Here is a 27,035-nt window from a genome sequence, read left to right as displayed (position 1 = left end):
TCAACTATGTATGGAAGTTCGGGGCGTGGATGCTTTAAGACAGGTGCAGACGTGAATTTCACTTTCAGTTCTTGGAAGGCCTTTTCAGCTTCTTCGGTCCACAAGAAGCGTTTGTTTTTTCGCAAAAGTGCTGTGATAGGGTGTACAACATGTGAGAAATCCGGAATGAATCTGCGGTAGAAATTACCAATTCCGAGCATGCTTTGTACCCCTTTAACTGAACTGGGTGATGGCCACTTGAGGATTGCGTCCACCTTTCGAGAGTCCATTCGGACTCCTTTTGAAGTCAGGATAAATCCAAGGAATTCAGCTTCCATAGCATGAAAAACGCATTTTTCCAATTTTGCATATAACTTGTGCTGGCGTAGTTTCTCAAAGACTGCACGAACGTGCTTCACATGGTCTGATTCTGTAGAGGAGTACACTAGAATATCGTCTATGTATACAGCAACACAGACGTCAATGAGTTCACAAAGGACATCGTTCATAAAATACTGGAAGGCTCCTGGTGCATTGCACAACCCGAAGGGCATCACCTGGTATTCGAATAACCCGTACTTAGTGCGAAAAGCAGTCTTCCATTCGTCGCCTTTCTTTACACGTACCAGATGATATGCCCCTCAGAGATCTAATTTAGTGTAGATGCAAGCGTCCTTTACTTGGTCTAGTAATTCGGGGATCAGAGGCAATGGGTATCGGTTCTTAACCATGATCTGATTTAATGCGCGGTAGTCTATGCACGTTCTGAGGTCACCTTCCTTTTTAGGCACGAAGACTAAAGCTGAAGATGCAGGGGACTTGGATGGACGAATGAAGCCATTAAAAAAGGTATTGGTCCAAGTATTGTCGTAGGTGAAGGTTTTCGGGTTCCGTAAGGGCGTAGATCCTACTACATGGAGGTTGTGCACCGGGTATGAGATCGATTTGACAATCGTATGATCTGTGAGGTGGTAGGGTGTTTGCCTGTTCCTTTTGGAAAACATCCAGGAATTCTTGATATTCCTGAGGTAACTGCACGACTGGAGTAGCGGCTGTGGCCAGGCCGTGGTTCAAGGTTTTTTTTGGGTAACAAGTGTTAAGACGGATTTCTGAACTCTGTCCTGGCAGCGCAGAAGTTCAGAAGGCCAACCTAATTACTTGGAACAGGGTAACCTCTGGACAAGCCAGACCAATCAGGGTAGCGATTGCGGCGGTCAAGACTAGGTCTCAAGAGGGGTGAGGGTGACTGAAATCCCGCAATGAGCACACAAAGCAAGGACACTTACAAACTACTCCAAACAGGTGTTATATTAAAAATATATACACATTTATTCCAAGGCCTTTAAAACAATGACCGTAGCGAGAAATCACAATACAACTCTAGTAAACCAACACATACCATACCAATACACTATATATACAAATACAAACAAGTCTATAGCGTTAGATGCACAAAATGTGTAGACCACCTAAAAGGGAAGGCAAACAGGCAGTGCGAAATAATGCTTAGACCCAGTCCGCCTTCAGAGGCACCTAACTAAAAGGAAGTCCGAGCCCTACGAAGAGTGGAGCCTTGTGCTCAAAAGTACCTGCACACGCTGGTGCCAACGGGCAAAAAGGGGAGTCTCTTCGAGGGAATCAGGCAGTTGAGTTTAGTGCACAAATGAAGAAGAACAGAGTTCCGCGACTGAAGCGCAGCCTCCACTGTGGGCAGAAGCAGAGCGCGAGTACGGAAAGGCGTGCTGTTTTGACATAGCGGGGAAAAGCTATGGGCTCCTGCAGGAGGGCGACCAGTTCCTAGCTATGCTACTCACCGGTCCCCGATGCAAGCAGACCCAGGCTTCTCCGTGTCAGTTTCAGTCGCTGGCAGGTTCAGGAGAGCAGGGGACGTCTCGTCGTCGTGTAGATTCTGCAGCAGCAGAGTTGAGTTAAAGATGTCCCAAACGAAATGAACCCGCACAGTTTGTTTCCACAGCAGGGCAACGGAGCGGCCGTGTGTATCTCAGCCAAATGTACACTACTCACTTCAGACCTGGGAACGCCAAGTGTACGAATCATGTGAGAGTGGCAAGGACTAGAAATACAACACAACCTGGCAGCGGTTACAGAGCAAGACTCCTGTGTAGGCTGGTCAGTCTGCTGGATGGCCCAGAGACACTTCCGAAGTCTTACGAGCAGGAGATGGTGAAGATGTCAAGAATAGCTGTCCCCGCTATTCCAAGGGTCGAAGTACCAGTACAGGCCTTCTGGTTCGATCAGAGGTAAAAAGGGTTTCACAAGGCGACAGCAGTGCAGAGGAGCAGTCCTTCAGTGGGTCACCAGCGATTCCTAGGTTCAGCCTCTTGGTTGCAGGATACTTGGCTCCTGTATTCCTTCGTTCGTGAGAACTCAGGAGATCGACATGGTAGTGGTGTTTCCAGCCCCCTCTTATCCACGGTTCCCTTCGCGCCAAAACGGAGGGGACCCAATGGGAGATCCGCTCATCAACACTCACACCATACGTGGACCTATCACGGACCACGGTGGTCCCAGGCATTCACACCACCCTAGACTCTCTGGCACCCAGGATGTGTATTGGGACCAGACATCCCAGCCCACATCCTGGAGGCACACACAAGGCCTGTAGAAGCCCGCGAAAGCATCCGTGTTTTGCGGGAAAGTACATGCCCAAATAAGGAAGGCCCCGGTCGGCTCGACCTGGGGAAGGTGAAGGGAGCAAGACGGTCAGCGGACAGGACAAAGGAGCCTCGTGGTCTGGCCAGTTTGGGAGCCAGGCCACCATTTTGGGTTTTAAGCGAGAAACGCGCTTAAAACGCCAAAAGGAGCTCAAAACACAAGAAACGATCGCTGCCACCATTCCCGTCCGTGATTCACTTGCACCGATCAGTTACAATCCAAAAAGAGTATCTAGGGCCTGTAGAAGGCTAGAGACCCAAGAGAGCAGTAACTTAGCTTACAGTGCCCTCTTGTGTCATGTTGTACGAAAGCCGCAACATGATAAAAGAAACTACGGAAAACAGCGTTTCCCGGTACTGACTGTCTTAAGGGCATGTCAGTTTCCCTGTAAGAATGGAGCGAAAGCCCAGAGGAGTGCGGCAGAAGGCTGCACTTCTCTGGCAAAGTCGAGATCAAGGTGAAAAACAACAGCAAAAAGTTTAGGGGTTGCCACATGGAAGGAAAATGGCCCACAATTACAAAATCTTTCCTAACAACAAGTATGTGCACAATCCGGGAAGGTTATTCTCTTCTCTCACCAATCAATACAAGGATTATGTGTTTCCAACCAAGGTATCCCCAGTATTATTTGGAACTGCGGGGCTTTGATTAAATCAAACACAATAGTCTCTCGATGCCCATCCTGACCCAATAGTGTCATCTCTGCAGTGGAATGAGTTACAGGCCCAGAGGCAATTTCAGTTCCATCGACTGTGGTGATGACATCCGAAGTGGTCTTTTTGCAGAGAGATAGATTCATCCTAGAAGCCAACTTGTGGTCCACATAGTTTCCTATGGCCCCGCTATCAATGTATGCCCTCACTGCGTGCATACGTGATGGCTGCCTTGGATCTATAAGGACCATTGGTATGATGAAGTGCGAGGTCTGAGTATCCTTCTGTAAGCTCGGCATACGGACCTCTACGCTTGTCGGGTGTGGTCATTTCCCGAATCAGGCTCTGATTGATTTTTATCAGCAACTCCGACTACTTTTTTAGATGTTTTTATAGGGCAATCCCGTAGAAAATGTCCTGAGGCCCCACAGTACAGACACAATTGCATCTGCCGTCTTCTTTCTCTTTCCTTTTGAGTTAAGGGTCCCTTGACCCCCCCGATCTGCAACAGTTCTGATACATCTGTTCCTTTGAGGGTAACATTGGGTTTAACCAATACCCGATTCTCGAACTTAGCTCGATCAGCCTTTCTATTCTGAAGTCGGTGGTCTAACTGGACCACTAAGTCTATGGCCCTCATTACAACTCAGGCGGTGGACCATGGTGCTATTAGCACCATGGTCCATGCCGGATTCCGCCATGGTGGATGGCGGAATTACCGCCCCATTCCAAGGTGAGTGGGGCGGTAATTCCCCATTCACCATTTGCCCTTGCCTATTCCCATTTTTGCCCCATAGGGCATAATGGGGATGGGGAAGGCGCTAATTACGGCACCGTAAATTACGGTGCCGTAATTAGCACCAAGGTCGCTTAGCGCCTTGGATTTTAACGCCTGCAAAAAGCAGGCTTTAAACTGTGAATCAGGCGTTAAGGGTTAACGCCGCCGACGGCGCCGTTAAACACTTAACGCCTGACTTGTAATGAGGGCCTATATATTCTGCACAATCCTGAGGTGGGTTCACAACTTGGGCCAAAACGTCTTTGAGTTCACCCCGAAGTCCACGATGAAATAATGTAATTCGTTTTACCTCTGGCCATCCGGTTTCCACCACTAACCTATTGAAAGTGGCGATATAGGTTAGTAGATCCTGGTTACCTTGTCGTAATGATAAAAGTTTGTTATCCAGGGCCTGTCCCTGTGAATGTCTGGCAAATAGTCTTTCCATGCTCAATAGAAAACCTTGAAAATCCTGAAGAAGAGGGTCATCCTGGTTAACTAATGGAATTGACCAATCCGCTGCGCTGCCACTAAGATATGATAGTACAAAGGCTACTTTGGTTTGGTCTTTCAGAAAAGCTCCAGGTCTGCATAAAAAGTGCAAGCGGCATTGGTTCATAAACACGGCAAACTTTTTTGGGTCCCCAGCAAAACGTTCGGGTGGAGCTAAAGGGATGCTCCCTGGTAGAACCACTTGCACAGGATTGCTCGATGAAACAGGAGTTGGAGTGCCCCCGAGTCCAGGTAATGGTGTTTGCCCAGCTTGTTTTTGCAGTAATTGTCTAGTAAGATCATCAGTGCGCTCCTTTGACACAATCAGTTCTCTCCTGAGGGCATTAGTCTCTTGGCGCGCGGAGTGCACTTCTGCCCTAAATTCCCCTAACAATAGGGCTAGTTGGTCGGTTTCTGAGGTTTCCATAACGCCCCGGTGAGGATTTGTAGAAAGGCTTCGCATTTTGTTACGCTCACCTGGCTCCCACAGGGGCGTCGGTCGGACCCGGACAGCTGCGGTCTCCACCCACGTGATGCGTAGTGCAGCGGTGACTGACTGGATCTGCCCTCCTAATCTTGTCTGCTTAACCTGTAGAAATATTCTCCTGCAAGTGGAGAGATGGATTTAGCCACTTGTGGATTCAAGTGATGGCACCCCCACAGTCCTCCCCAACTAATCACCTCTGAAATGCCCTCACAGCAATCTCACCTTATATTCTTGAAAGATGAGCTCTCCATCCAGCGTGGATTTGCAGGGGCGCATCGATTCCAGTAACTTCACTGGTTTGAAGGCTCGGGAGAGTTCCGGAGAGTATTGACTATGAGGTTCCTGGTGAGGACCAGTAAGTATTAAGTTCATAGAGTTCAATATGTCCGATGTTCACTCTTGTTCCTCCCTTCCTTTCTTGTCTTGCAGCTGGCTCGTGAAAAGATGCTCTTGTGGCAGCTGGTGGCACTCAGGTAAGAGTCTGTTTTACCTGGCGCTGTCCGGTAAATGTTGCACAAGGAAAATGTGTTGTTTTGTCTCTCTTTACAGATGCGGCACGTGAAAATATGGAGAGTCACAAAAGGATGCCTCTGGTGGTAAATCAGGTAAGTCTATGGTGGTAAGAATTATATTTGTTGGTTCCCTCGGCTCACCTTGTGGTTTTCTTTTGTCTCCTAGGTGCCGAAGTTCGGTGAAGAAATGATGGAGGCAGCGCTGACCCGAAGGATGCTGTGAAGACTGGTGAGTATGGCGCGGCGCTGCAGCTGGAGGTGCGGCGCGTGCAGAAATGATATTCTTTACAGGGCCGGAGACAAGATGGATCCAGAATTAGGTATGGAATAGAAATAAGTTTGTTTTCTAACCTTGTCCCTTTCTTTCCTCTTTGTTTTAGGAGCTGCGGATTCGAGGCAGGCGTGGCAGAAGACTGGATGCAGGCTGCAGGCACGGTGAGTGTTACGCTGCTGGATGCAGAATAACGCGAACCGTGTGTTGCTGATCGGGTGTGGTTTAAATAGCCTCAAAAGTAGTCCCAGGTAAGAAGTCCCTAAAACCACACCCGAGTAAAAAATAGTCCCTGCAGAAAAATAATCCCTTTCAGGCTTCATGTTGGATTGGAGTCATTTGCAGCATGGTCTGCCTGAGGTAAGTAATGACTATGAGCCTGGCGCCTTAGGCGCCAGGACTGATTCCTACTATGAGCCTGGCGCCTAAGGCGCCAGGACTGAACCCAGATAGCCCCTAGCTGGGGCTGCTGAGGTTTTACTAAATGTCTAGATGCCTGCTCCGGGGGCTGATGGACTTGGTCCGGATGCCTGGGGGCAGGCATCATGACACCTATCTAGATGTGACGCAGGCCAACATTCACAATTCTAACCAAGTGTGGCACTTGTCAACATTCACAATACCATTTAGGTGTGACGCAAGCTAATGTTCAAAATTCTAACCAAATGTGGCACTCGCTATCATGTACAATTCTGTCCGGGTCCGGCTCAGGCTAATGTTCACAGTTCTAACTAAGTGTTGGACTACTTAACATTCACAATCCTATTTAGATGCAACGCAGGCCAATGTTCACAATTCTAACTAGGTGCGGGATTGCTAACATTCATAATTCGGTCTGGATCCGGCACAGGCTAAAGTTTGCAATTCTCTCTAAATGTTGAACTACTTAACACTCACAATACTATCTAGATGTGATGCAGGCTAATGTTCACAACTCTAACCAAGTGCGGCATTGCTAACATTTACAATCGTGTCCGGGTCCGGCACAGGCTAAAGTTCGCAATTCTCTCTAAATGTTGGACTACTTAACACTCACAATCCTATCTAGATGTGATGCAGGATGTTCACAACTCTAACCAAGTGCAGCATTTCTAACATTTACAATCCTGTCCGGGTCTGGCGTAGGCTTATGTTCACAATTCTAACTAAGTGCGGCAATGCTAACATTCACAATCCTATCTAGATGTTCACAAATCTAACTAAGTGCAGCATTGCTAACAATCACAATCCAGTCTGGGTCTGGTGCAGGCTTAGATTCACAATTCTCTCTAAATGATGGACAACTTAACATTCACAATCCTGTCTGGGCCTGGCGCAGGCTAGTGTTCACATTTACAACTAGGTATGGCATTGCTAAGATTCATAATCCTGTCTGGGTCCGGCGCAGGCTAATGTTCACAATTCTCTCTAAATGTTGGCCTACTTAACATTTGCAATCCTGTTTATATGTGACGCAGGCTAGTGTTCACAATTCTAACTAGGTGCAGCATTGGTAACATTCATAATTCTGTCTGGGTCCAGCGCAGGCTAATGTTCACAATTCTCTCTAAATGTTGGGCAACTTAATATTCACAATTTTATCTAGATGTAATGCAGACTAATGTTCACAACTCTCACAATCCAGTCTGGGTCTGGTGCAGGCTTAGGTTCACAATTCTCTCTAAATGATGGACAACTTAACATTCACAATCCTGTCTGGATCTGGCGCAGGCTAATGTTCACAATTCTAACTAAGTGCACATTGCTAACATTCACAGTTCTGAGGTAAGGTAATGTTGAGTGGCAGGGTTTTCCCGACTACAGTAATTCCTCTACTCCCCACCCATGCCACACTTACTTTGGTGGTTGTTGCTGGTTGACGGCTGGTCTCTGGCTTCACTGGCTTCCCCAGCGGATACCTGCAGATACTTTCTGGAGCCGCCTCTGTGGGAGCCGCCCTTTGCCTTGGGGCTCTTCACCACAGGGGCTGCCGGGCAGAGGGCTGCCCAGGGAGGGTCAGTAATTTCCACCAACGCCATCAATCAGGGGAGGTGGGTGGGCAGGGAGGCGGGAGGGAAGGGATAGCAACCAGGAAGTTGGAGCAGGGAGGGGGAAGGCACAGAGCAGTGCAGATGGCGTAGAGAGTCGTAATAGTTAAATTTCAAAATGCAGCTGAGGTCGGAAGGCAGGGGACAGAGGTCTCTTACCATCCCATTGCAGGAACAAAGTTCCAAAATATGACCCTGCAACTCTTTTAACTAGTCACGTTAGTCACTGTTCAAATCTTTCACTTTAAGTAATAGGCACGAAGTGTATCATAGATACTAATGTATTATTCATTTTCTCAAAAATGTCTCATTAACTCATTCACATCTACCGACCCAAAGTTCAAGTTGCACAAAAACATTCCAGGTTTCATTTATTTAAAATGTTATGCATCTATGTTTCTGGGTTAGAAACATTGAGTAAGAGTCTGCCTTACCTCTGAGAATCAGATTAATAATTGCGATATTACTGTGTGGGAAGTACTTTAGGTGGGGAATTTTCATATTGATAAACTTTTATCCCAATGTAATTTTATAATCCATATTTTACTTATTCTATTTCAAAGGATAACTCTATTTTGTCAGAAGACTCCAGCTCCAGTTTCGTTAGTAGCAAACGTCTGAGCAAAAGCAATATTGACATTTTTGGAATCTTAGAGGATGAAGAGTCAAGACAAACCTTTCCAAGGAAACAGAGCGACTCATCCACCTATGACTGTGATACCATAGCACAGCATCATGCTTTCTTGTCTAGGTAACTAGTTCTATGATGATACAAGGACAAGCTGTATTTTTAAATTAGACTTGGATTTCATAATTTGTCAATGTAATTCATCTTACAACTGTTAAACCTTGTATGCCAAGATGCTTTTCCAAAACGCAAACAGGAGGACTGTGGGAATTTCTCAAATCTGCATGTGCTTTTTTAATATCGTCTCCTTTGAACATGTCAATATTTTTAAGAAGATTCTTACACATAATATTATGGTATCTTTGAACCAATGCTGCATCCTTTTGAGATCTGTCAATACACCACATGCGTTTACATGTATGTTATTGATTAGACAGCTACTTCTTGTTCTGGACATGTGATGCTATACAAATATCCCATAGAGTGGACACGAATCAACGCCAGACACAGAACTGACACCCTACAATTCAAGCTAATTTTATTTTAAAGCCGAATTTGCATTTGTTCTGTCAGCTGATCATAGATCTACACTATTATGGTCTGTTTCAAAACATAAAACAATAAAACACATACTAATCCAAATCCAGATGTTGCATGATTATATAAAATAGAAGGGTAATTTCCGAGTCATTTCACAAAGACATCGACAATTCCAAAGCCCCAAATGAAAACAACACACATCAGCACTTGCTAAAGGCACAAAAACATCAATTACATCAGTTCACTTTTTAATTGCTGACTATGATATGATATGATATGGCATTTGTAACGCGCTGATACACAAGTGTTTCAAGGCGCGAGTAGGCAAGGAAGGGGGAAATGGAGCAAGGACAGAGACAACGATCTTACTGGGCCAAGTGACATTGAGATCGTGCAAGTGCAGGGGATGGGGGATGGGGAGGGGAAAAGTGCCAGGGGAAAGGGGATGGGGCAGTGCTGTACATGGGAGCAAAATAATAACAAGAAGTGCGGCCAGCAGGTGGCAGGTGCAAGGGTAAGCGCAGACAGCAGGGGCTCAAAAGTGCAGGTAGGGGGACGGTAGGGTTACAGATACAGACCCAAGTGCAAGGGTTGCTGGGAGGCAGTGCGGGTGTGCAACTGGGCGGGTAGGGACCTGGGCCTGAAATCAGAGGGTAGCCAGGTGACCAGTGCAGTATCAGACAGGAAATCAGCAGGGGAGAGAGAAGGTAGAAGCAAAGAGGAAGGTCTTGAGGTGCTTCCGGAACCAGAGATGGTTCTCCTCAAGTTTCAGAGAGGCAGGGAGGCTGTTCCAGAAGGAGGCCCCAGCCGAAGAAAGAGATCTAGCATCAACTCGTTCCTTGGAGAAGTGACTGACCCTGAGGGGGTTGGAGGTGGAGGAGCAAAGAGCTCGAGTAGGAAGGCATTTACAAAGAGAGAGTTGGAGGTATTGAGGACCCAGGCCCCAGATGGCCTTATGGACAGTGAAGAGGGTCTTGAACTTAATCCTCGCAGCCACTGGGAGACAACGCAGATATTTCAGTGCAGGAGAGATACGATCCCTGGTCTTGAGGCCAAGGATAAGTCTTGCAGTCCTGTTCTGGATGAGTTTCAGAGGGCAGAGGGTAGAAGCAGGCAGATTTAGAAAGAGGCTGTTGCAGTAGTCCAGCCTAGAGAGAACCAGAGCTCTAGGGACAGTGAGCTTCTGGGGGAAGGAGAGGAAATGAAGAATGCCTCTGAGGAGGGGCAGTTGGTTAGAGACGTCAGAGATGTGAGGAGAAAAGGAGAGTGTGGAATTGAAGATGACCCTGAGTTCTTAGCCTTACAGGCGGGAGCAGGAAGAGGGCCAAGGGAGGCTGGCCAGAGAGTGACAGGAAAGGAGGGTGCAGGTGTGCCAATGTGGAGAATCTCCATTTTATTCGCATTAAGGCAGAGATCATTGGTGACACACCACTCCTGGATTGCAGACAGTCAGAGATGAGAGAAGGAGAAGAGGTGGCAGAGGGGAGCCTGAAAACGAGCTGAGTGTCATCTGCATAGCACTGAAAGTTGGAGCAGAGAGCAGTAATCCAGTGGGTGAGAGGTGCCAGGTATTGTTTGAACAGCCAGGAAGAAAGGTTAGACCCCTGGGGAACACCACAGGTATAGAGTGAGGTAGAGGAAAGGAAGGACCCAAGTTGTACCTGGGAGGGCCAATTAGAGAGGAACGAGGTCAGCCAGGCCAGGGCCTGATCGGTGATAGCCAGGTCATCAATGAGACAATTGAGCAGGATGGCAGGGTTGACCATGTCAAAGGCAGAAGAGAGATCAAGTAAAATTAGGACAGAGGGGAGATTAGACTCAAGGTTAGAGAGCAGGTCTTCACGGATGTTCAGGAGAGCATTTTCCGTGCTTCTGGCTGCTCTGAAGCCAGACTGATGGTCATGGAAAGAACCAACCGATTCAGTGTGAAGATTACGCTGGGAGATGCCCAGCTTTTCCAGGAGTTTGCCCATGAAAGGAGTGATGGAGATCAGGCGAATCCCAGATTATTATCCCAGATTATATCCCAGATTATTTCATCAATTGTTTCTTCCATCCAAACCTTTGGTATGCTTCTAAGGCATCCTTTAGTCATTGCGTTTCAGGTCTCCATTGCTCTAATGTTCTACCTTACTAGACCCTTGACTCCTTACATTTTTTCATCTTTCTTGCTATTTTTTTCCTTTCCCATCGCCATAAATCGATCGCCATAAATCGAAGTGACTCAATGATTAAACAAAGCTCGGAGGGAGAGTTGAGCCATAGTGCTTCGACTGCATTGAATTTGTTTTAACTTCCTTTGTCAGACTCTATGAAAATATCAATGCCGAAGTAAAAGTGCATACTGTTTTGTTGACAGTTTTAAAGAAAAGGAATGATTGTATTTCTTTGAAATATGTCTTGCATATCAAGCCTGCGGTAAATGATCCCTGTACTCAAGTAATTGAAGCAGACAATCTATGTGTGGGCGCACATGTTGATGACATACTGTCATGCTTAACGGAAGAGGATTTAATATGTATAGCACAGGAGGAAGTCCTATTGGATGATCCTGATTGCTATGAGTCACAGACTATCCAGCCATCTACATGTAAACAGAAAAATCAATCACGCAAGAAAGTGGTTCAGCCTCAAAATAAAAAGTTTAAACATTTGAAATATAAGAAAAACTATGGGAGATCATCCAGAAATTGTTTTTAAAACATTAAACTGACAGAGGAAACTGAACCTTTGGATCCTCCGATGGCCCCAATCTTTGGGAAAAGAAAAATTAAAAGTAAAAAGTAAATAGCAACTAACGTTGCTGGAAACCTAGAGGTGATTCTACTGGCTTATTATTGGGCTATTCAATAGGCTGTTAAACTAACATCTTAGGACCATCTGCATTGTCTCAGAATAATAATAAGGTCAACCGTGCTTCAGAATATCAGATCATGGGGGTTCCTGTAAGTACGCGGCAGCGGGATGTCCTGAAGGTCACAACATATGACTCTAGAAAAACAAATATGAGTGTTCTGCCTAGGGTTCGACTACAGAATGGAAATAGGAGATTGGTTAGGTCACTTCAGACTGCAAGGTCGTAGGAGTATAATAACTTTTAGGAGGCTATTATTTGAGTGTGTTTTCAAAGGAGAGGAAATAATTATTCTGAATAGGTCAAATGCGTTGTGCCTGTTTTCTGAAGTACCAAGTCTCTAGTCCAACTCTAGCAGAGATATTGAATTGGTTGATTTTACAGACACGTCTAGAACGGATGTGATAGCTTTAGCTATCCCATCTAAAATAGCGTATGACATTATTTGAAACAAATCTAATCCTTTGAGGCAATTGGGATATGACATCACCCCTTTTCATACATTTTATGGAGGGAAAGGTGATGATGTATTATCTAAAAATAATGGCGTCTAGTCAGGAGATTTGTTAATATCGCTAGGGGTTAGCGAGCAGCAAAAAAGAGCTGTCTGCTTTGTGAATAAGTATAGATCTATAGATAACTATGATTGGTCTTGATTTGTGAGGGCTTTGAATGGTACCAAAAGTGCTACAACAGAAGTAAGTGATCCTTTGTAGGATAGGGGTTCCCTCAGGTTAGCATCATGGAACTCTCGAGGGCACGCCCAACTTTTTAATAACCTCTACTTAGGAAGTTTACTAAGGAAATATAACATTATTTTTTATTATTTTTTTATTTACTTGTTTCATTTGATTTACAATTTTTACAAGATTACAACTTATGGGGAACGTCCCCCGCTTCACTTCAAAAGAGTTGAAAGAAAAAAATAATAAGATTGAACAGAAAACTAGGAAGATGAGGAAAAGTAGCCAGATGGAGGGAGAGCGAAAGGAAGGAAAAAAGGTAAGGAGGACAATATAACATTATGTTAATATAAGAAACAAACCTTAGAGAAGTTCCAGGTTTTGGATAACTGCGCTACCGTTACACAACCTGCGACCCAAGGAAAGTTAGGCCACCCATTTCATGGTCTTATTACTGCAGTAAAAACTAGCAATGCTGTTACTGTCGTGAATGAATGTATAAATATTGGGGGAACCCCGACTACCTCTTTAAAAATGGATATTGGTTTTTAGTGTAGTCACATGCTGATTATAAATGTATTTTGCATAAGGGGACATGCAATCTAAATGATTTATTGGATAAGCTAACAGTTTTAATAAGTGATTGGTTGAGTGTGTCAAGAAATGGGTGTTAAGAAGCATTTCTGAACGCTGACCTGGAGGGGCAGAGGTTCAGAAGGCCAGCCTAGTTTCTTGGAACAGGGTAACCTCTGGACAAGCCAGACCAATCAGGGTAGCTATGGCGGCGGTCAAGACTAAGTCTCAAGAGGGGTGAGGGGGACTGAAAGACCTCAATGAGCACACAGAGCAAGGACACTTATGAATTACTCCAGACAGGTGTTATATTGAAAATATAGACACATTTATTACAAGGCCTTTGTAACATAGACCATAGCAAAGAATCACAGTAACACTAACGCAGACCAATACATCACAATCAATACAATATATATACAAGACCAAGGGGTCTACGGAGTTAACAGCACGGAATATGTAGACCACCTAGATGGGGGGGCAGTTCATCATCAGAAATATACCTAACTAAGAGGCAGTCCAAGCCCTAGGAAGAGAGGGGCCTTGTGCTCAATAATACCTGTACGCGCTGGTGCCAATGGACAAAGTAGGGACTCTTCAAGGGTCACTAGCAGCTCAGGAAGGTGGATGCGGTTGATGGCGAACAAGTCCCCACTATTCAAGCAGGACCTCCACTTGCGGGCAGTGGCGGGTTGAGAGTGCGGAATAGAGTCGTATATCACAACAGCGGTAGAAAAGAAATGGGCTCCTGCGCTAGAGGCCACCGGTTGGGGTATGGACTACTCACCGGTCCCCGACGCAGGCAGACCCAGACTTCGCCAGTTTAGTTCACGTTACTGGCAGGTTCGAATGCAACAATCAGGACATCTCGACACCGTGTAGATTCTGCGGTAGCAGGATTCAGGGTGAAGGGGTCACAAAGGCAGCGAACGTGCGCAAGTCGTTGCCACAGCAGGGCAACATGGCAACCGTGTTTACTCCGGTCCAGGCGCACTCGTCTCACTTCAGAACTGGGAAGCCAGAGGGATCTCGCAGGATGACAGCTGGCTCAGGGTGCCAAACCTTGCAGTGGATCACCAGCGGTTCCTCGACTCGGCTTCTTGTTGCAGGATACTTGGCTCCTTATCCTTTGTTTGGTGTGAACTCAGGAGATCAACATGGCAGTGGTGTTTTCAGCCTCCTCTTATCCAAAGTTCCCTTCGTGCCAAAATGGAGAGGACCCAATGGGAGATCTGCTCACAAACACTCACTCCATACGTGGACCAATCACGGGCCACAGTGGTCCCAGGCATTCAGGACACTCTAGACTCTCTCGCACCCAGGATGTGTATTGGAAACAGACATCTCAGCCCACATCCTGGAGGCACACATACAAGGCATGCAGAAGCCCACGAAAGCATTGGGTTTCGTGGGAAAGTGCATGACCAAATAAGGACTTGCCCGGGTCGGCTCGACCTGGGGAAGGTGAAGGGGCAAGATGGCCAAAGGACAGGACAAAGAACCTCGTGGCATGGCCATATTGGAGCCAGGCCACCTATTTGTGTCAAACGCAGTTAACACGGTTAACATGGCAAAAAAGGGATAAAAATATATGTAAACGATAGCTGCCACCAGTCCTGTCCGCGACCCATCTGCACAGTTCATGAAAATTCCAACGAGAGTTTCTAGGGCCTTTGGAAAGGCTAGAGACCCAAGGGTACTGTAAGGTAAGTAACTTTGTACACTTGTTACGTGTTGCACAAAAGTTGTAACATGACGAAAGGACTAAGGGAAACAAAGTCTCCCAGTACTGACTGTCTTAAGGGCATGTCAGTTTCCCCATAAAAAGTGAGCGAATGCCCAGAGGAGTGCAGCTGAGGGCTGTGCTTCTTTGGCAAAGTTTAGTTCAGGGTGTAAAACAGTAGCAAAAAGTTTGGGGGTTGACACATGGAGGGAAAATTACATTCAAATGTGACATTTTTCCTAACACTCGCCCTCCCCAGACTAAGGACAGGGGGAACTAATACACTCCTGGATGAGTTTCTTGTTCAGGTCGGTTAAAGATTCTGGACAACCCATCAGCATTGCTATGTCGGACACCTGGCCTATGCCCAATAGTGAAGTCAAAGCCTTGCAGATTTATGGACCACCTAAGCAATTTTGGATTCTCTCCCTTCATGTTTATTAGCCACTTTAAGGGCTTACGGTCAGTTTGCACAGTGAAGTGGGTCCCATAGAGGTAGGGCCTCAGCTTCCTAAGGGCCCACACAACAGAGAAACATTATTTCTCTACTGTGGACCATCTGAGCTCTCTGTCCTTAAGCTGGCGACTAATGAAGCCAATAGGGTGTTCCTTACCCTTCTCATCTACTTGTGATAGTACAGCTCCTATCCCAGTGTCAGAGGCATCTGTCTGCACAATAAAAGGTCTTTGGTAATCAGGGGCCCTGAGAACAGTCTTTCAAGCCATTGAAGGCCTTCTCACACTCTTCAGACCAAGTTACCTACTTGAGTCAGAGGGGCAGCTATGGTACCATAGTATGCCATGAAATTTTGGTAGTACCCAGTGAGTCCTAAGAAGGCTCTCACTTGGGTCTGTGTAGTGGGGGTAGGCCAGTCTTGTACTGCTTGTACTTTACTGGGAAGAGGCTGTATCCTCCCTCCACCTACTTCATGTCCAAGGTAGACCACTGATCCTTGTCCATCTGGCACTTACTGGCCTTTATGGTCAAGTGGGCCTTCTGAAGGGCCTGTAACAATCTTAAGGTGTTTCATATGGTCTTCCCAGGTGGCACTGAAAACTGCTATATCATCCAGATATGCAAGACAGAATTCATCCAACCCATTCAACACATGATTCGCAAGCCTCTGGAAAGTGGCAGGTGCATTCTTCAGCCCAAAAGGCATTACCCTGAACTGGTAGAGGCCCTCTGGAGTTGAGAAAGCTGTCTTCTCCTTGGCATGTTCTGCAAGGGCTATTTGCCAATAGCCTGCAGTGAGGTCAAACATGCTGAGGTACTTGGAGGCACCCAAGGTATCCACCAGCTCATCTGTTCTAGGCAAGGGGTGTGCATCTGTCTTGGTGACAGCATTCAGCGCCCTGTAATCCACACAGAACCTCAATTCAGAAGTACCTGCTTTTGGAACCAAAACGACAGGGCTGGACCAAGGACTACTAGAGGGTTCAATCACCCCAAGATACAACATTTTGTTGACCTCTGTCTTAATAAAGACCGTACTTTGTCTGACATTCTGTTTCCCCTACTTTTGGTAGGTACACTGTCTCCTGTGTCTATGTTATGTTTGCACCAAGGTGTCAAACCAGGGGACTGTGAAAACAGGGGGAGAAATTGCCTAAGCAAACTTTTCACCTCTGCCTGTTGATCAGAAGTCAGATGAGGGGCCACTCGGACACCCTCGATGGAGCTATCTGAAGGACTGCTTTGGAATAGGTCAGGAAGAGGTTCAGATTCCTCTTCCTCAACATCTGAAGCCAATAACAGTGCTGCGATTTCAACTCTTGGGATGAAAGCCTTCAGCCTATTTACATGGAACACTTTTGGAGCCTGCACAGGCCTTCCAAGGTCCACTAAATAGTTGACCTCACCCATTGACTCCACCACTGTATAAGGGCCTGACCATTTGTCCTGTAAAGCTCTAGGCCTTATGGGATTCATGGTCAGGACTTTTTGACCAGGTGTGAAGTTGATGAGGGAAACCTTCTGATCATACCAATGTTTCACCAGAGCTTGTCCTGCCTTCAACTTGTCACTAGCCAGACCCATCAGGAGTACCATTCTTTTTCTGAGCCCTAGCACATAGTCTACTATATTTGTAGTAATGGGGGGAGTAGGCATCTCCCATCCCTCCTTGACTATGGCTAAGGGTCCCCATACAGGGTGACCAAACAGAAGTTCGAAGGGGCTGAAGACAACACCCTCTTGTGGTACCTCTCTGTAGGCAAACAGTAATCATGGTAAAAGAAGATCCCATTTTCTTCTTTGAGGTTCTTCCAGAGCCCCAATCATACTTTTCAAGGTCCTGTTAAACCTTTCCACCAGACCATTGGTCTGGGGGTGGTATGCGGAAGAAAACTTATAGGCGACCCCACATTCCTTCCACATAGCCTGCATATACTTAGACATAAAGTTGCTGCCTCTGTCAGACACAACTTCTTTAGGGAAGCCAACCCTAGTAAAGATGCCAAGTAAAGCTTTTGCAACTGACTTGGCAGTCACGGTTTTCAATGGGGTGGCCTCAGGATATCTGGTGGCATGGTTGACCAGGACCAGGATAAAACTATTGCCTGAGGATGTCTGGGGGTCAAGGGAACCAACAATGTCGATCCCTACCCTCTCAAATGGTACCCCCACAACTAGGAGTGGTACCAACGCAGCTTGGATTGTTGAGCCACTCTTACTAGATAACTGGCAGGGGGCACAACTGCTGCAGTGACTCCCTACGTGTACCCCCATCTTGGGCCAGTAGAAGTGCATGGATAACCTTTGCTTGGTCCTCTTAATTCCAAGGTGACCATCAAGGGCCACTTCATGCGCCAACTGCAGGAGGAAGGGTCTTACAGCAAGGGGAACCACCAACCTCCTATGGTCTCCTTCTGTAGACTCTGTGGACTCACTGTACAGGAGCCCACCTTCCCAATAAATCTCATGCTTCCCAGGAGGTTCACCCTCAAGCTGGGAGCAGGCCTGTCTCCTTAGGCCTTCCAGAGATGGGCACTCATGTTGGCCTTTACTGAATTCTTCCCTGTCAGGACCACCTTCTACTAATAAATCCTTTAGTTCAGGATGGTCATTGGGGTCAAACACTTCAGGCATCACCACCTCCTCGTCAGGTCTGGGTGATTGACCAACTACCTCCACCTCAGTGGTAGGTGAGTTTGGGGGAATATTCTCTTTCCCTCTTTTTGATTTTCTGACTCCTTTAGCCTTGGGTTTCCCCTTTGGCTGGGGCAGTGCATTGGTCTTGGCCAGTGCTGCCCTTGTTTGAGACCTTGTGCAGGGTCTGTCAGCAGTATCTCCGACAAGCCCTAAAGCTCTGAGATCATTGCCCAACAAGACCTTTCCTGGGACACTCCTCTGAATGCTCACTGGAATCCTGACTGCTGTACCATTGATAGTAAGATTTACAGGTATTACTGGGAACATAAGAGGTGGGCCATCAGCCAACTTAGTGGGCATCAGAATAGCTCTGGCAACTTCACTACAGTTCGACTGCGCCCACTACCCCTAAGAGCTGGAGTATCTACTCCATTGATCAGCACACTGTCTTTAAAGTATCGCTTGGTGTTATCTGGAATCCTATGATAAGCCTCTGAGACTTTAGGCTCCAAGGAACCCAGGGAAACTAAAACTACCTCAGCTTCTAGCCCACTGGGGAAGGAGTCCGAGGAGAAGGATGCTCCTGTAATCTCGTCTTCCTCATAGGAGGAGAAGGCCAGATTAGCAGAGTGGACCCCCAAGGTTTTGACCTTACATCTGGGATCCCCCTTCACATGGTCAGTTGCTCCACAAGCAAAACAAGATCCATTGGGTCTGTTTACATAGGGAGGCTTACTATAACCAGAGTTCTGTTTTGGAGGCTGACCTCCATTGCCCTGTGAGTTCTCTTGTGTCCTACCCTTATGTTTCTTTTTGTGGCCCTTATGGGAGGAAGATTTATCAGTTTCCCCACCCTCCTTATCTTTGGAATTGTTTCCTTCCTCCTGCTTACCAGGATGAGTCTTGCCCTTATGGGACACTCATGTGACACCCACACATCTGCTGCAATGGCTAGCTTCTTAGGATCTATCTCCTTTGAATCTGCCAAGTGCTGCTTAAGCTCAGGGGAAGAATATGCAAAAATATGTTCCAGCATGACAAGACTTATCATGCCTTCAAAGGTAGAAACCTTATAACCTTCAACCCAGCCAGTCAAGTTTTTTAAGGATTTGGTTACATAAGATACCCAACTATCACCTTCTTTCTTTTTATACTCTCTGAATCTTTTTAAGTATTGGGCAGGAGTCTTGCCAAACTTTAAGATGAGAGTGTGCTTCAACATTGCAAAATCTGCTCTCTCAGCTTTTGACATTTCCATAATGGCACTGCAGCTAGAAAGGGGCAGTCTGCTAAGTAACCAGGCATTTTTATCAGCATTGTCAAATTTTTTTTGTATTCAGCCAGTCCATAATGTCATTCTTTTCTCATACACACTGAGCAGATCTTTAGGAAACCTTGGATGAGAGGAGGCCCCAGACCCATGTCCAGGACCCTTGGATCCATTGGCAACTTGAAGTTTGGCCAGTTCCAACTGGTGAACACTGTCTTTTTGTTTTTCTGCCTGCTCTATCTTTATTTTGGCCATATTGAACTGAAGCTCCTTCTGCCTAAACAGCAGTTCTTGCTTCTTGAATTCAAGTATGGCCTCCCCATCAGCACTGGCAGAGGAAACATTAGACATTACATCCTCCATGTCCTCGTGGTTGCTGTGGATCAGTGCAGCGGCAGAACCATCAGTTCTACCAGTGAGAGCAGCCCCACCTCCTTCTTCACTGTCCTCAGAATAAATAGCTCTAAGCTGAGCTTCTTGCCAGTCCATGATTATTTGGATCATTTCTACTTTCGTGCCTTGAGAGGAGACACCTCTCTCAGCACACATCTTTCTTAATGTGTCGGATCTAGAAGCATTTAAAGTTAACAAGGTACCTGTGTCCATACTGTTAGATAGGACTATGGCCTTTGAAAAGTTATACTACAACAATTCACTTTTTGTCCTGGTAGAAATAACTCAAAATGCCCTCACTAGTGTGCAACACTGGATACCTTCAGTCCTATGCCACCGCTGTACACCAATTTGTTAAGAAAGATTTCTGAAGTCTGACCTGGAGGGGCAGAGGTTCAGAAGGCCAGCCTAGTTTCTTGGAACAGGGTAACCTCTGGACATGCCAGACCAATCAGGGTAGCTATGGCGGCGGTCAAGACTAAGTCTCAAGAGGGGTGAGGGTGACTGAAAGACCTCAATGAGCACGCAGAGCAAGGACACTTATGAATTACTCCAGCCAGGTGTTATATTAAAAATATAGACACATTTATTACAAGGCCTATGTAACATAGGCCATAGCAAAGAATCACAGTAACTCTAACGTAGACCAGTACATCACAATCAATACAATATATATACAAGACCGAGGGGTCTATGGAGTTAACAGCACGGAATATATAGACCACCTAGATGGGGAGGAAAACAGGCAGTGCAGGTAATCTTTAGACCCAGTTCATCATCAGAAATATAGATAACTAAGAGGAAGTCCAACCCCTACGAAGAGAGGAGCCTTGTGCTCAATAGTAACTGCACGCACTGGTGCCAATGGACAAAGTAGGGTCTCTTCAAGGGTCACTAGCAGCTCAGGAAGGTGGATGCGGTCGCTGACGAACAAGTCCCCACTATTCAAGCAGGATCTCCACTTGCGGGCAGAGGCAGATTGAGAGTGCGGAATAGAGTCGCTATATCACAACAGCAGTAGAAAAGAAATGGTCTCCTGTGCTAGAGGCCAACGGTTGGGGTATGGACTACTCATCGGTCCTCGACACAGGCAGACCCAGACTTCGCCAGTTCAGTTCACGTTGCTGGCAGGTTCGAATGCGACAATCAGGACATCTCGACACCGGGTAGATTCCACAGTAGCAGGATTCAGGGTCAACAGGGTCACAAAGGCAGCGAACGTGCACAAGTCGTTGCCACAGCAGGGCAACACGGCAACCGCATTTACTCGGGTCCAGGCGCACTCGTCTCACTTCAGACCTGGGAATGCCAAGTGTACGAAATTCGGTGTGAGGGTGCCGTGGACACAGAGCTTGCAGTATGCCAAGTTCGGAGGGCTTGCTCAAAACGGTGGTGGTGACAGAGCAAATGTCCCGTGTAAGCTGGTCAGCCCACTGTTTGGCCCAGGTACAGTTCCGAAGAGGCTTACTTGCAGGGTTTGATGAAGGTGCCGAGAATAGTTGGTCCCACTATTCCAATGGGTCGAAGCGCCTTCGCAGACCTTCTAGGACGATCAGATGCAGAGGGGTCTCGCAGGATGACAGCTGGCTCAGGGTGCCAAACCTTCCAGCGGATCACCAGCGGTTCCTCGACTCGGCTTCATGTTGCAGGATATTTGGCTCCTTATCCTTTGTTCAGTGTGAACTCAGGAGATCAACATGGTAGCAGTGTTTTCTGCCTCCTCTTATCCAAAGTTCCCTTCGTGCCAAAACAGAGAGGACCCAATGGGAGATCTGCTCACAAACACTCACTCCATACGTGGACCAACCATGGGCCACAGTGGTCCCAGGCATTCGGGACACTCTAGACTCTCTGGCACCCAGGATGTGTATTGGGAACAGACATCGCAGCCCACATCCTGGAGGTACACACACAAGGCATGCAGAAGGCCGCGAAAGCATTGGGTTTCGTGGGAAAGTGCATGACCAAATAAGGACTGGCCTGGGTCGGCTCGACCTGGGGAAGGTGAAGGGGCAAGATGGCCAAAGGACAGGACAAAGAACCTCGTGGCATGGCCATATTGGAGCCAGGCCACCTATTTGTGCCAAACGCGGTTAACGCAGTTAACATGGCAAGAAAGGGTTAAAAATATATGTAAACGATAGCTGCCACCAGTCTTGTCCGCGACCCATCTGCACAGTTCATGAAAAGTCCAGCGAGAGTTTCTAGGGCCTTTGGAAAGACTAGAGTCCCAAGGGTACTGTAAGGTAAATTACTTTGTACACTTGTTACATGTTGCACAAAAGTTGCAACATGAGGAATGGACTAAGGGAAAAAAAGTCTCAGGTACTGACTGTCTTAAGGGCATGTCAGTTTCCCCATAAAAAGTGAGCGAAAGCCCAAAAGAGTGCAGCTGAGGGCTGTGCTTCGTGGGCAAAGTTTAGTTCAGGGTGTAAAACAGTAGCAAAACGTTTGGGGGTTGACACATGGAGGGAAAATTACATTCAAATGTGAAATCTTTCCTAACACTGGGTATATCATTGTTGCTGGTGACTTTAATGTGTTTTGCTGTCCAACGGATAACATGGCTGACCTTTTTACCTGTAGGAAAGATGTATCGGTAAACTCTAATACAATTAAGAATGGGAAGATGTGTGTTGCTTTTACGTCATTATTTGAGCTGCACATGTTGAATGGGAACGTTGCTGGGGACATTCTTATGAAATCCACTTGGTATAAAGGCCAGACCAGTTCAATTTTGAACTATCTTTTTGTGAGTAAAAATCTCTATAAAAAATTTGCAAAATGTGAAGTCTGTACCACTGAACAGACTGATCATAACATGCTAACATGTCAGTTTGATATCGGGCTAGAAGGTACTTCTGGGGTAGGGCCCATCAATTTGGTGGTAAATCCTGGTGGTTCTAGAATAAAATGAAATTACCAATGTATATAAACTTAATGACATTATTGCAGAGTAGTGTAATCAGGCGTCATCTGCCTGTAGATGGAACACCTTTAACTACTATGCTTTGCGTTCATATATTAATGAGAACATCTTTGAGGTATTCCCAAATTACAGGTGTATGACTTTAGAACAGAAAAGAGCAAGGAAGCATTTACATACATTTGATGCTCTTGTGAGAGAAAAGAAAAAGATATTGAGGAGAAATATAAAATGAATTAAGAAATGTACTACTGAAATGTTCTGTATTACTCGTGAGATTAAAAAAGCTATAAACATTTACAAAAATAGGATTTGCCAGAATCGTTACCTTATTGTCTCATTGTCGGGAGAGCGGAGATAGCAGCGGACCGTGGTCCTTTCAAGCCTTTTCCACCTGCAGGAGGAGGACTCGCCTGCCTTGGGCTCCAGGTGTTTTTCATTTTCATTTTCTTTGTTTAAATTGTGCGCTCGGAGCGCGTTGCCCTCCCTCCCACCATCCCCTCAGCCACTTCCGTGTTCCCTCTTCCCTCCCGCCTCCCAGCCTGCCCTCTCCCCGCCCTGATTGGTTGTTTGGCGGCTGTGGGTTGTGCCATACGGTCGCTGCTCTCCCCGCTCACCTCATTGTCGGCAGAGCGGAGATAGCAGCGGACCGTGGTCCTTTCCTGCCTTTTCGACCTGCAGGAGGAGGACTCGCCTGCCTTGGGCTCCAGGTGTTTTTCATTTTTTCATTTTCTTTGTTTAAATTGTGCGCTCGGAGCATGTTGCCCTCCCTCCCCCACCCCCTCAGCCACTTCTGTGTTCCCTCTTCCCTCCTGCCTCCCAGCCTGCCCTCTCCCCGCCCTGATTGGTTGTTTGGCGGCTGTGGGTTGTGCCATATGGTCGCTGCTCTCCCCGCTCACCTCATTGTCGGCAGAGCGGAGATAGCAGCGGACCGTGGTCCTTTCCTGCCTTTTCCACCTGCAGGAGGAGGACTCGCCTACCTTGGGCTCCAGGTGTTTTTCATTTTCATTTTCTTTGTTTAAATTGTGCACTTGGAGCGCGTTGCCCTCCCTCCCACCACCCCCTCAGCCACTTCCGTGTTCCCTCTTCCCTCCCGCCTCCCAGCCTGCCCCTCCCCGCCCTGATTGGTTGTTTGGTGGCTGTTGGTTGTGCCATACGGTCGCTGCTCTCCCCGCTCGCCTCATTGTCGGAAGAGCGGAGATAGCAGCAGACCGTGGTCCTTTCCTGCCTTTTCGACCTGCAGGAGGAGGACTCGCCTGCCTTGGGCTCCAGGTGTTTTTCATTTTCATTTTCTTTGTTTAAATTGTGCACTCGGAGCATGTTGCCCTCCCTCCCCCACCCCCTCAGCCACTTCCATGTTCCCTCTTTCCTCCCGCCTCCCAGCCTGCTCCCTCCCTGCCCTGATTCATTGTTTGACGGCTGTGGGTTGTGCCATACAGTCGCTGCTCTCTCCGCTCGCCTCATTGTCGGCAGAGGGGAGATAGCAGCGGACCGTGGTCCTTTCCTGCCTTTTCCACCTGCAGGAGGAGGACTCGCCTGCCTTGGGCTCCAGGTGTTTTTCATTTTCATTTTCTTTGTTTAAATTGTGCGCTCAGAGTGTGTTGCCCTCCATCCCCCACCCCCTCAGCCACTTCCGTGTTCCCTCTTCCCTCCCGCCTCCCGGCCTGCCCCGTCCCTGCCCTGATTGGTTGCCTGGCGCTCTTAGTTGACCATCCCTGGGCAGCCCCCTGCCTGGCAGCCCCTTTCGGCTAAGGGCCCCTAGGCAAAGGGCAGCACCCTGACTGGCGGTGTCTGCAGGTGTCCGCAGGGGATGCCTGTTGCCAGTTGCCACCCTTCTCTACGGTCGGGGTTCCCGTGTCCACCTGGTTCGACCCTCTAACCTTTCTGTGATCTCACCCGTTGCAATTATGTACCGGTGCCACATTTTTATAATTGCTCTGTGAAACCTAGGCCTTTCTCCCTCTATTCAGGACTCTCAAACCTAGGTGGGATTTCACCTGTTTTTAAAAAGCACTGTCACTGTATTTAAAAATATTGCTCTGTGAAACCTAGGCCTTTCTCCCTCTATTCAGGACTCTCAAACCTAGGTGGGATTTCACCTGTCTTTAGCTACATAAGTCTGAGTGCTAGCATCCTGGCACACTGGTCAACACCCTGCTTCTCACTCCCGGCTTTCCGAGTCTAGCGTCCCTCCAGTACCTCCACCTCTCTTCATCCCACCTACTCTATGGTGCTCTCTGTCTCTCCTATCTTCTCTAACTGCTTCTCTATTGACTATCCTGCCCTCCTCACCAAATCTGGTAGGAAGAAGTTTAAAAAGGACATCCTGGTCTCCAACCCAGACCTCCCTATCGCCGACACCTACACCAGTGCCTCCTCTAAAGAAACTCTCATTGACATCCTCTTTGTCGTTCCTTTGCCAGAACAATGGACCCTTCATATGGTCTCTGTGCTCTCCCCTTTCTCCTCTTCTCCCATTAATGGTGGCACCCGTTGGGACGCCCTTCTGGCCCCCTTCCACTCCTCTAAGGTCATCATTAATGTTTACTTGAATGGGACCGTCTTGGTCCAAGACCCTCAGGCCAACCTTCACCTCTTTGATCAAAGCTTTCCGCGCCTAATCAATTTCCTTTCTTCTCCTGATGTCCCCTCCTTCCTTTCTGTGGCTACCTCGCCTCCCTCTTCTGCCTCCAGCTTGGCTACCTTGCCTTCACCTTCTCTCTCCGCCCCCCCTCGGGCGCCTTCTACACCTCCGAAGGACGTACCTCTGAGCTGTACCCCTCTTCGGAATTCCTTCAAGGATGGCAACCTTCTCCATATTGCCACTCTAAACTCTTGCTCTGCTGTCAAACACTCCTCTGATATCTGCCGCCTCCCGAGTCCAGGTAAAGGTGTGTGCCCAGCTTGAGCTTGAAGTATTTGCCTGGCAAGACCATCCGTACGTTCTTTTGCCACAATCAGTTCTCTCCTGAGAGCATTAGTCCTTGACGGGCGGAATGCACTTCAGCAGTAGTCCCAGTAGTTGGGCTAATTGGTCAGTCTCTGAGGTCTCCATAACGCCAGGGTGGAGATTTGTAGTAAGGCTTCGCGTTCTGTTACGCTCACCTGGATTCCACAGGGGCGTCGAACGAAGCTGGACTGCTGCGGTCTCCACCAGTGTGACTCGTAGCGAAGTGATGATCGACTGCACTTGCCCACTCAGTTTTGTCTGCCTGGCCCGCAAGAATATTTTCCTAAAAGCAGTAAAGGGGATTAGCCACCCGTGGTAGAGAGGTTACACTAACACTATTTTCCCTGAAAACATCCAGTATTCCCCTTCATTAAGTCTCACCTTATTGTTTGGAAGGATGAACTCTCCATCCTGCATGGAGTGCAGGGGCGCGTAGAAGTTCAGTTACTTCACTCATCCGAAGGTATTTGGCAGAGCTCCAGACAACAATGACTCCGAGGAAAGTAGTGTGCAAACTGAATGTATAGTTCTTTTTGAGTTCAAATGTCTGTTAATTCACTCTTGCTCCTTTCATACCTTTTCCCTTGCAGCGTGATCCTAGGAGTGAGTTTGCATCGATGGATGAAGGTAGAGCTTAGGTAAGAGTCAGTTTGTACCAAGCACTGTCTAGCAAGTAATATTGTTCCAAATGTAATTAACCAATAGTTTTCTATCTTCTTTGCAGGTGCAGCGCCTTGCCGAAAATGTCTAATGTAGGATGGTGACCAGTGCTGCCTCGACCGGTAAAATTCTGAGTAAGTAACTTGCGGTAAGTAAAAGAATGTCTTTGGCGGAACCCCGCTCACCTTTTGTTTGTTCTTATCTTTTCAGATGCTGATGTTTCGGGTGGCGATTCAACAGGTGTCGCGCCGGGTCGTGGAGATGCTCCGAAGACAGGCGAGTATGGCGCGGTGCTGCAGCTGGCAATGCAACGCGGTTTATTTTAATGTCTTTTTCCTTTATCCACAGGTGCGGCTGCTCCAGGAAAAGATGATGACCAAATGGAAATCTCCTTGTTCTAACCTTCTCTTCTTCTTTCCTTTTCTCTAGGATCGGCTCCGGACACAAGACGGGTGTGGCTGTAGACTGGATGCTGGACTGCAGACACGGTGAGCGTTACACTGCTAAGATGCAGAATAACGCAAAGCGTGTGCTGCTCTTCGGGCATGGTTTAAATAGCATCCAAAAAGTAGTTCCCAGGTAAGAAGTTCCAGTACCACACCCAAGCAGCAAAATAGTTCCTAAAGGAAAGTAGTCCCTCCATGGCTTCATGATGGCCTGTACATGAGTTCTTTGCAGGATGACCTGCACAGTTTAAAGTTGGCAATATGAGCCTGGTGCCTACAGCGCCAGGACTGAACCCATATAGCCCCTAGGCGGGGTTTTGGGAATTCCTGTGTCTTCTTGGGTGCCTGTTCCCTGGACAGATGGACCTGTTCCGGATGTTTGGGGGCAGGCATCATGACATAAACCTTATTGACCAATCC

General features: G+C 47.3%; 1 protein-coding gene across 13 annotated transcripts in view; it reads left to right on the top strand.

Annotated features, from left to right (window-relative positions):
* The window catches only part of PITPNM3 (PITPNM family member 3), a 6,156,742-nt gene that overhangs the window by 3,033,885 nt on the left and 3,095,822 nt on the right, over positions 1-27,035 (top strand). For all 13 annotated transcript variants that reach the window (XM_069615040.1, XM_069615036.1, XM_069615037.1 and 10 more), the window contains one exon: positions 8,439-8,626. In XM_069615040.1, coding sequence (XP_069471141.1) covers positions 8,439-8,626 — 188 coding nt within the window. The remainder of the gene's footprint in view (positions 1-8,438; positions 8,627-27,035) is intronic.

The sequence above is a fragment of the Ambystoma mexicanum genome, chromosome 9 (genome assembly GCF_040938575.1).
Source record: "Ambystoma mexicanum isolate Mex_15411 chromosome 9, UKY_AmexF1_1, whole genome shotgun sequence".
NCBI classification, from domain to species: domain Eukaryota; kingdom Metazoa; phylum Chordata; class Amphibia; order Caudata; family Ambystomatidae; genus Ambystoma; species Ambystoma mexicanum.
The sequence above is the reverse complement of the archived record's forward strand: the minus strand, read 5'-3'. Positions and strand labels throughout refer to the sequence as shown.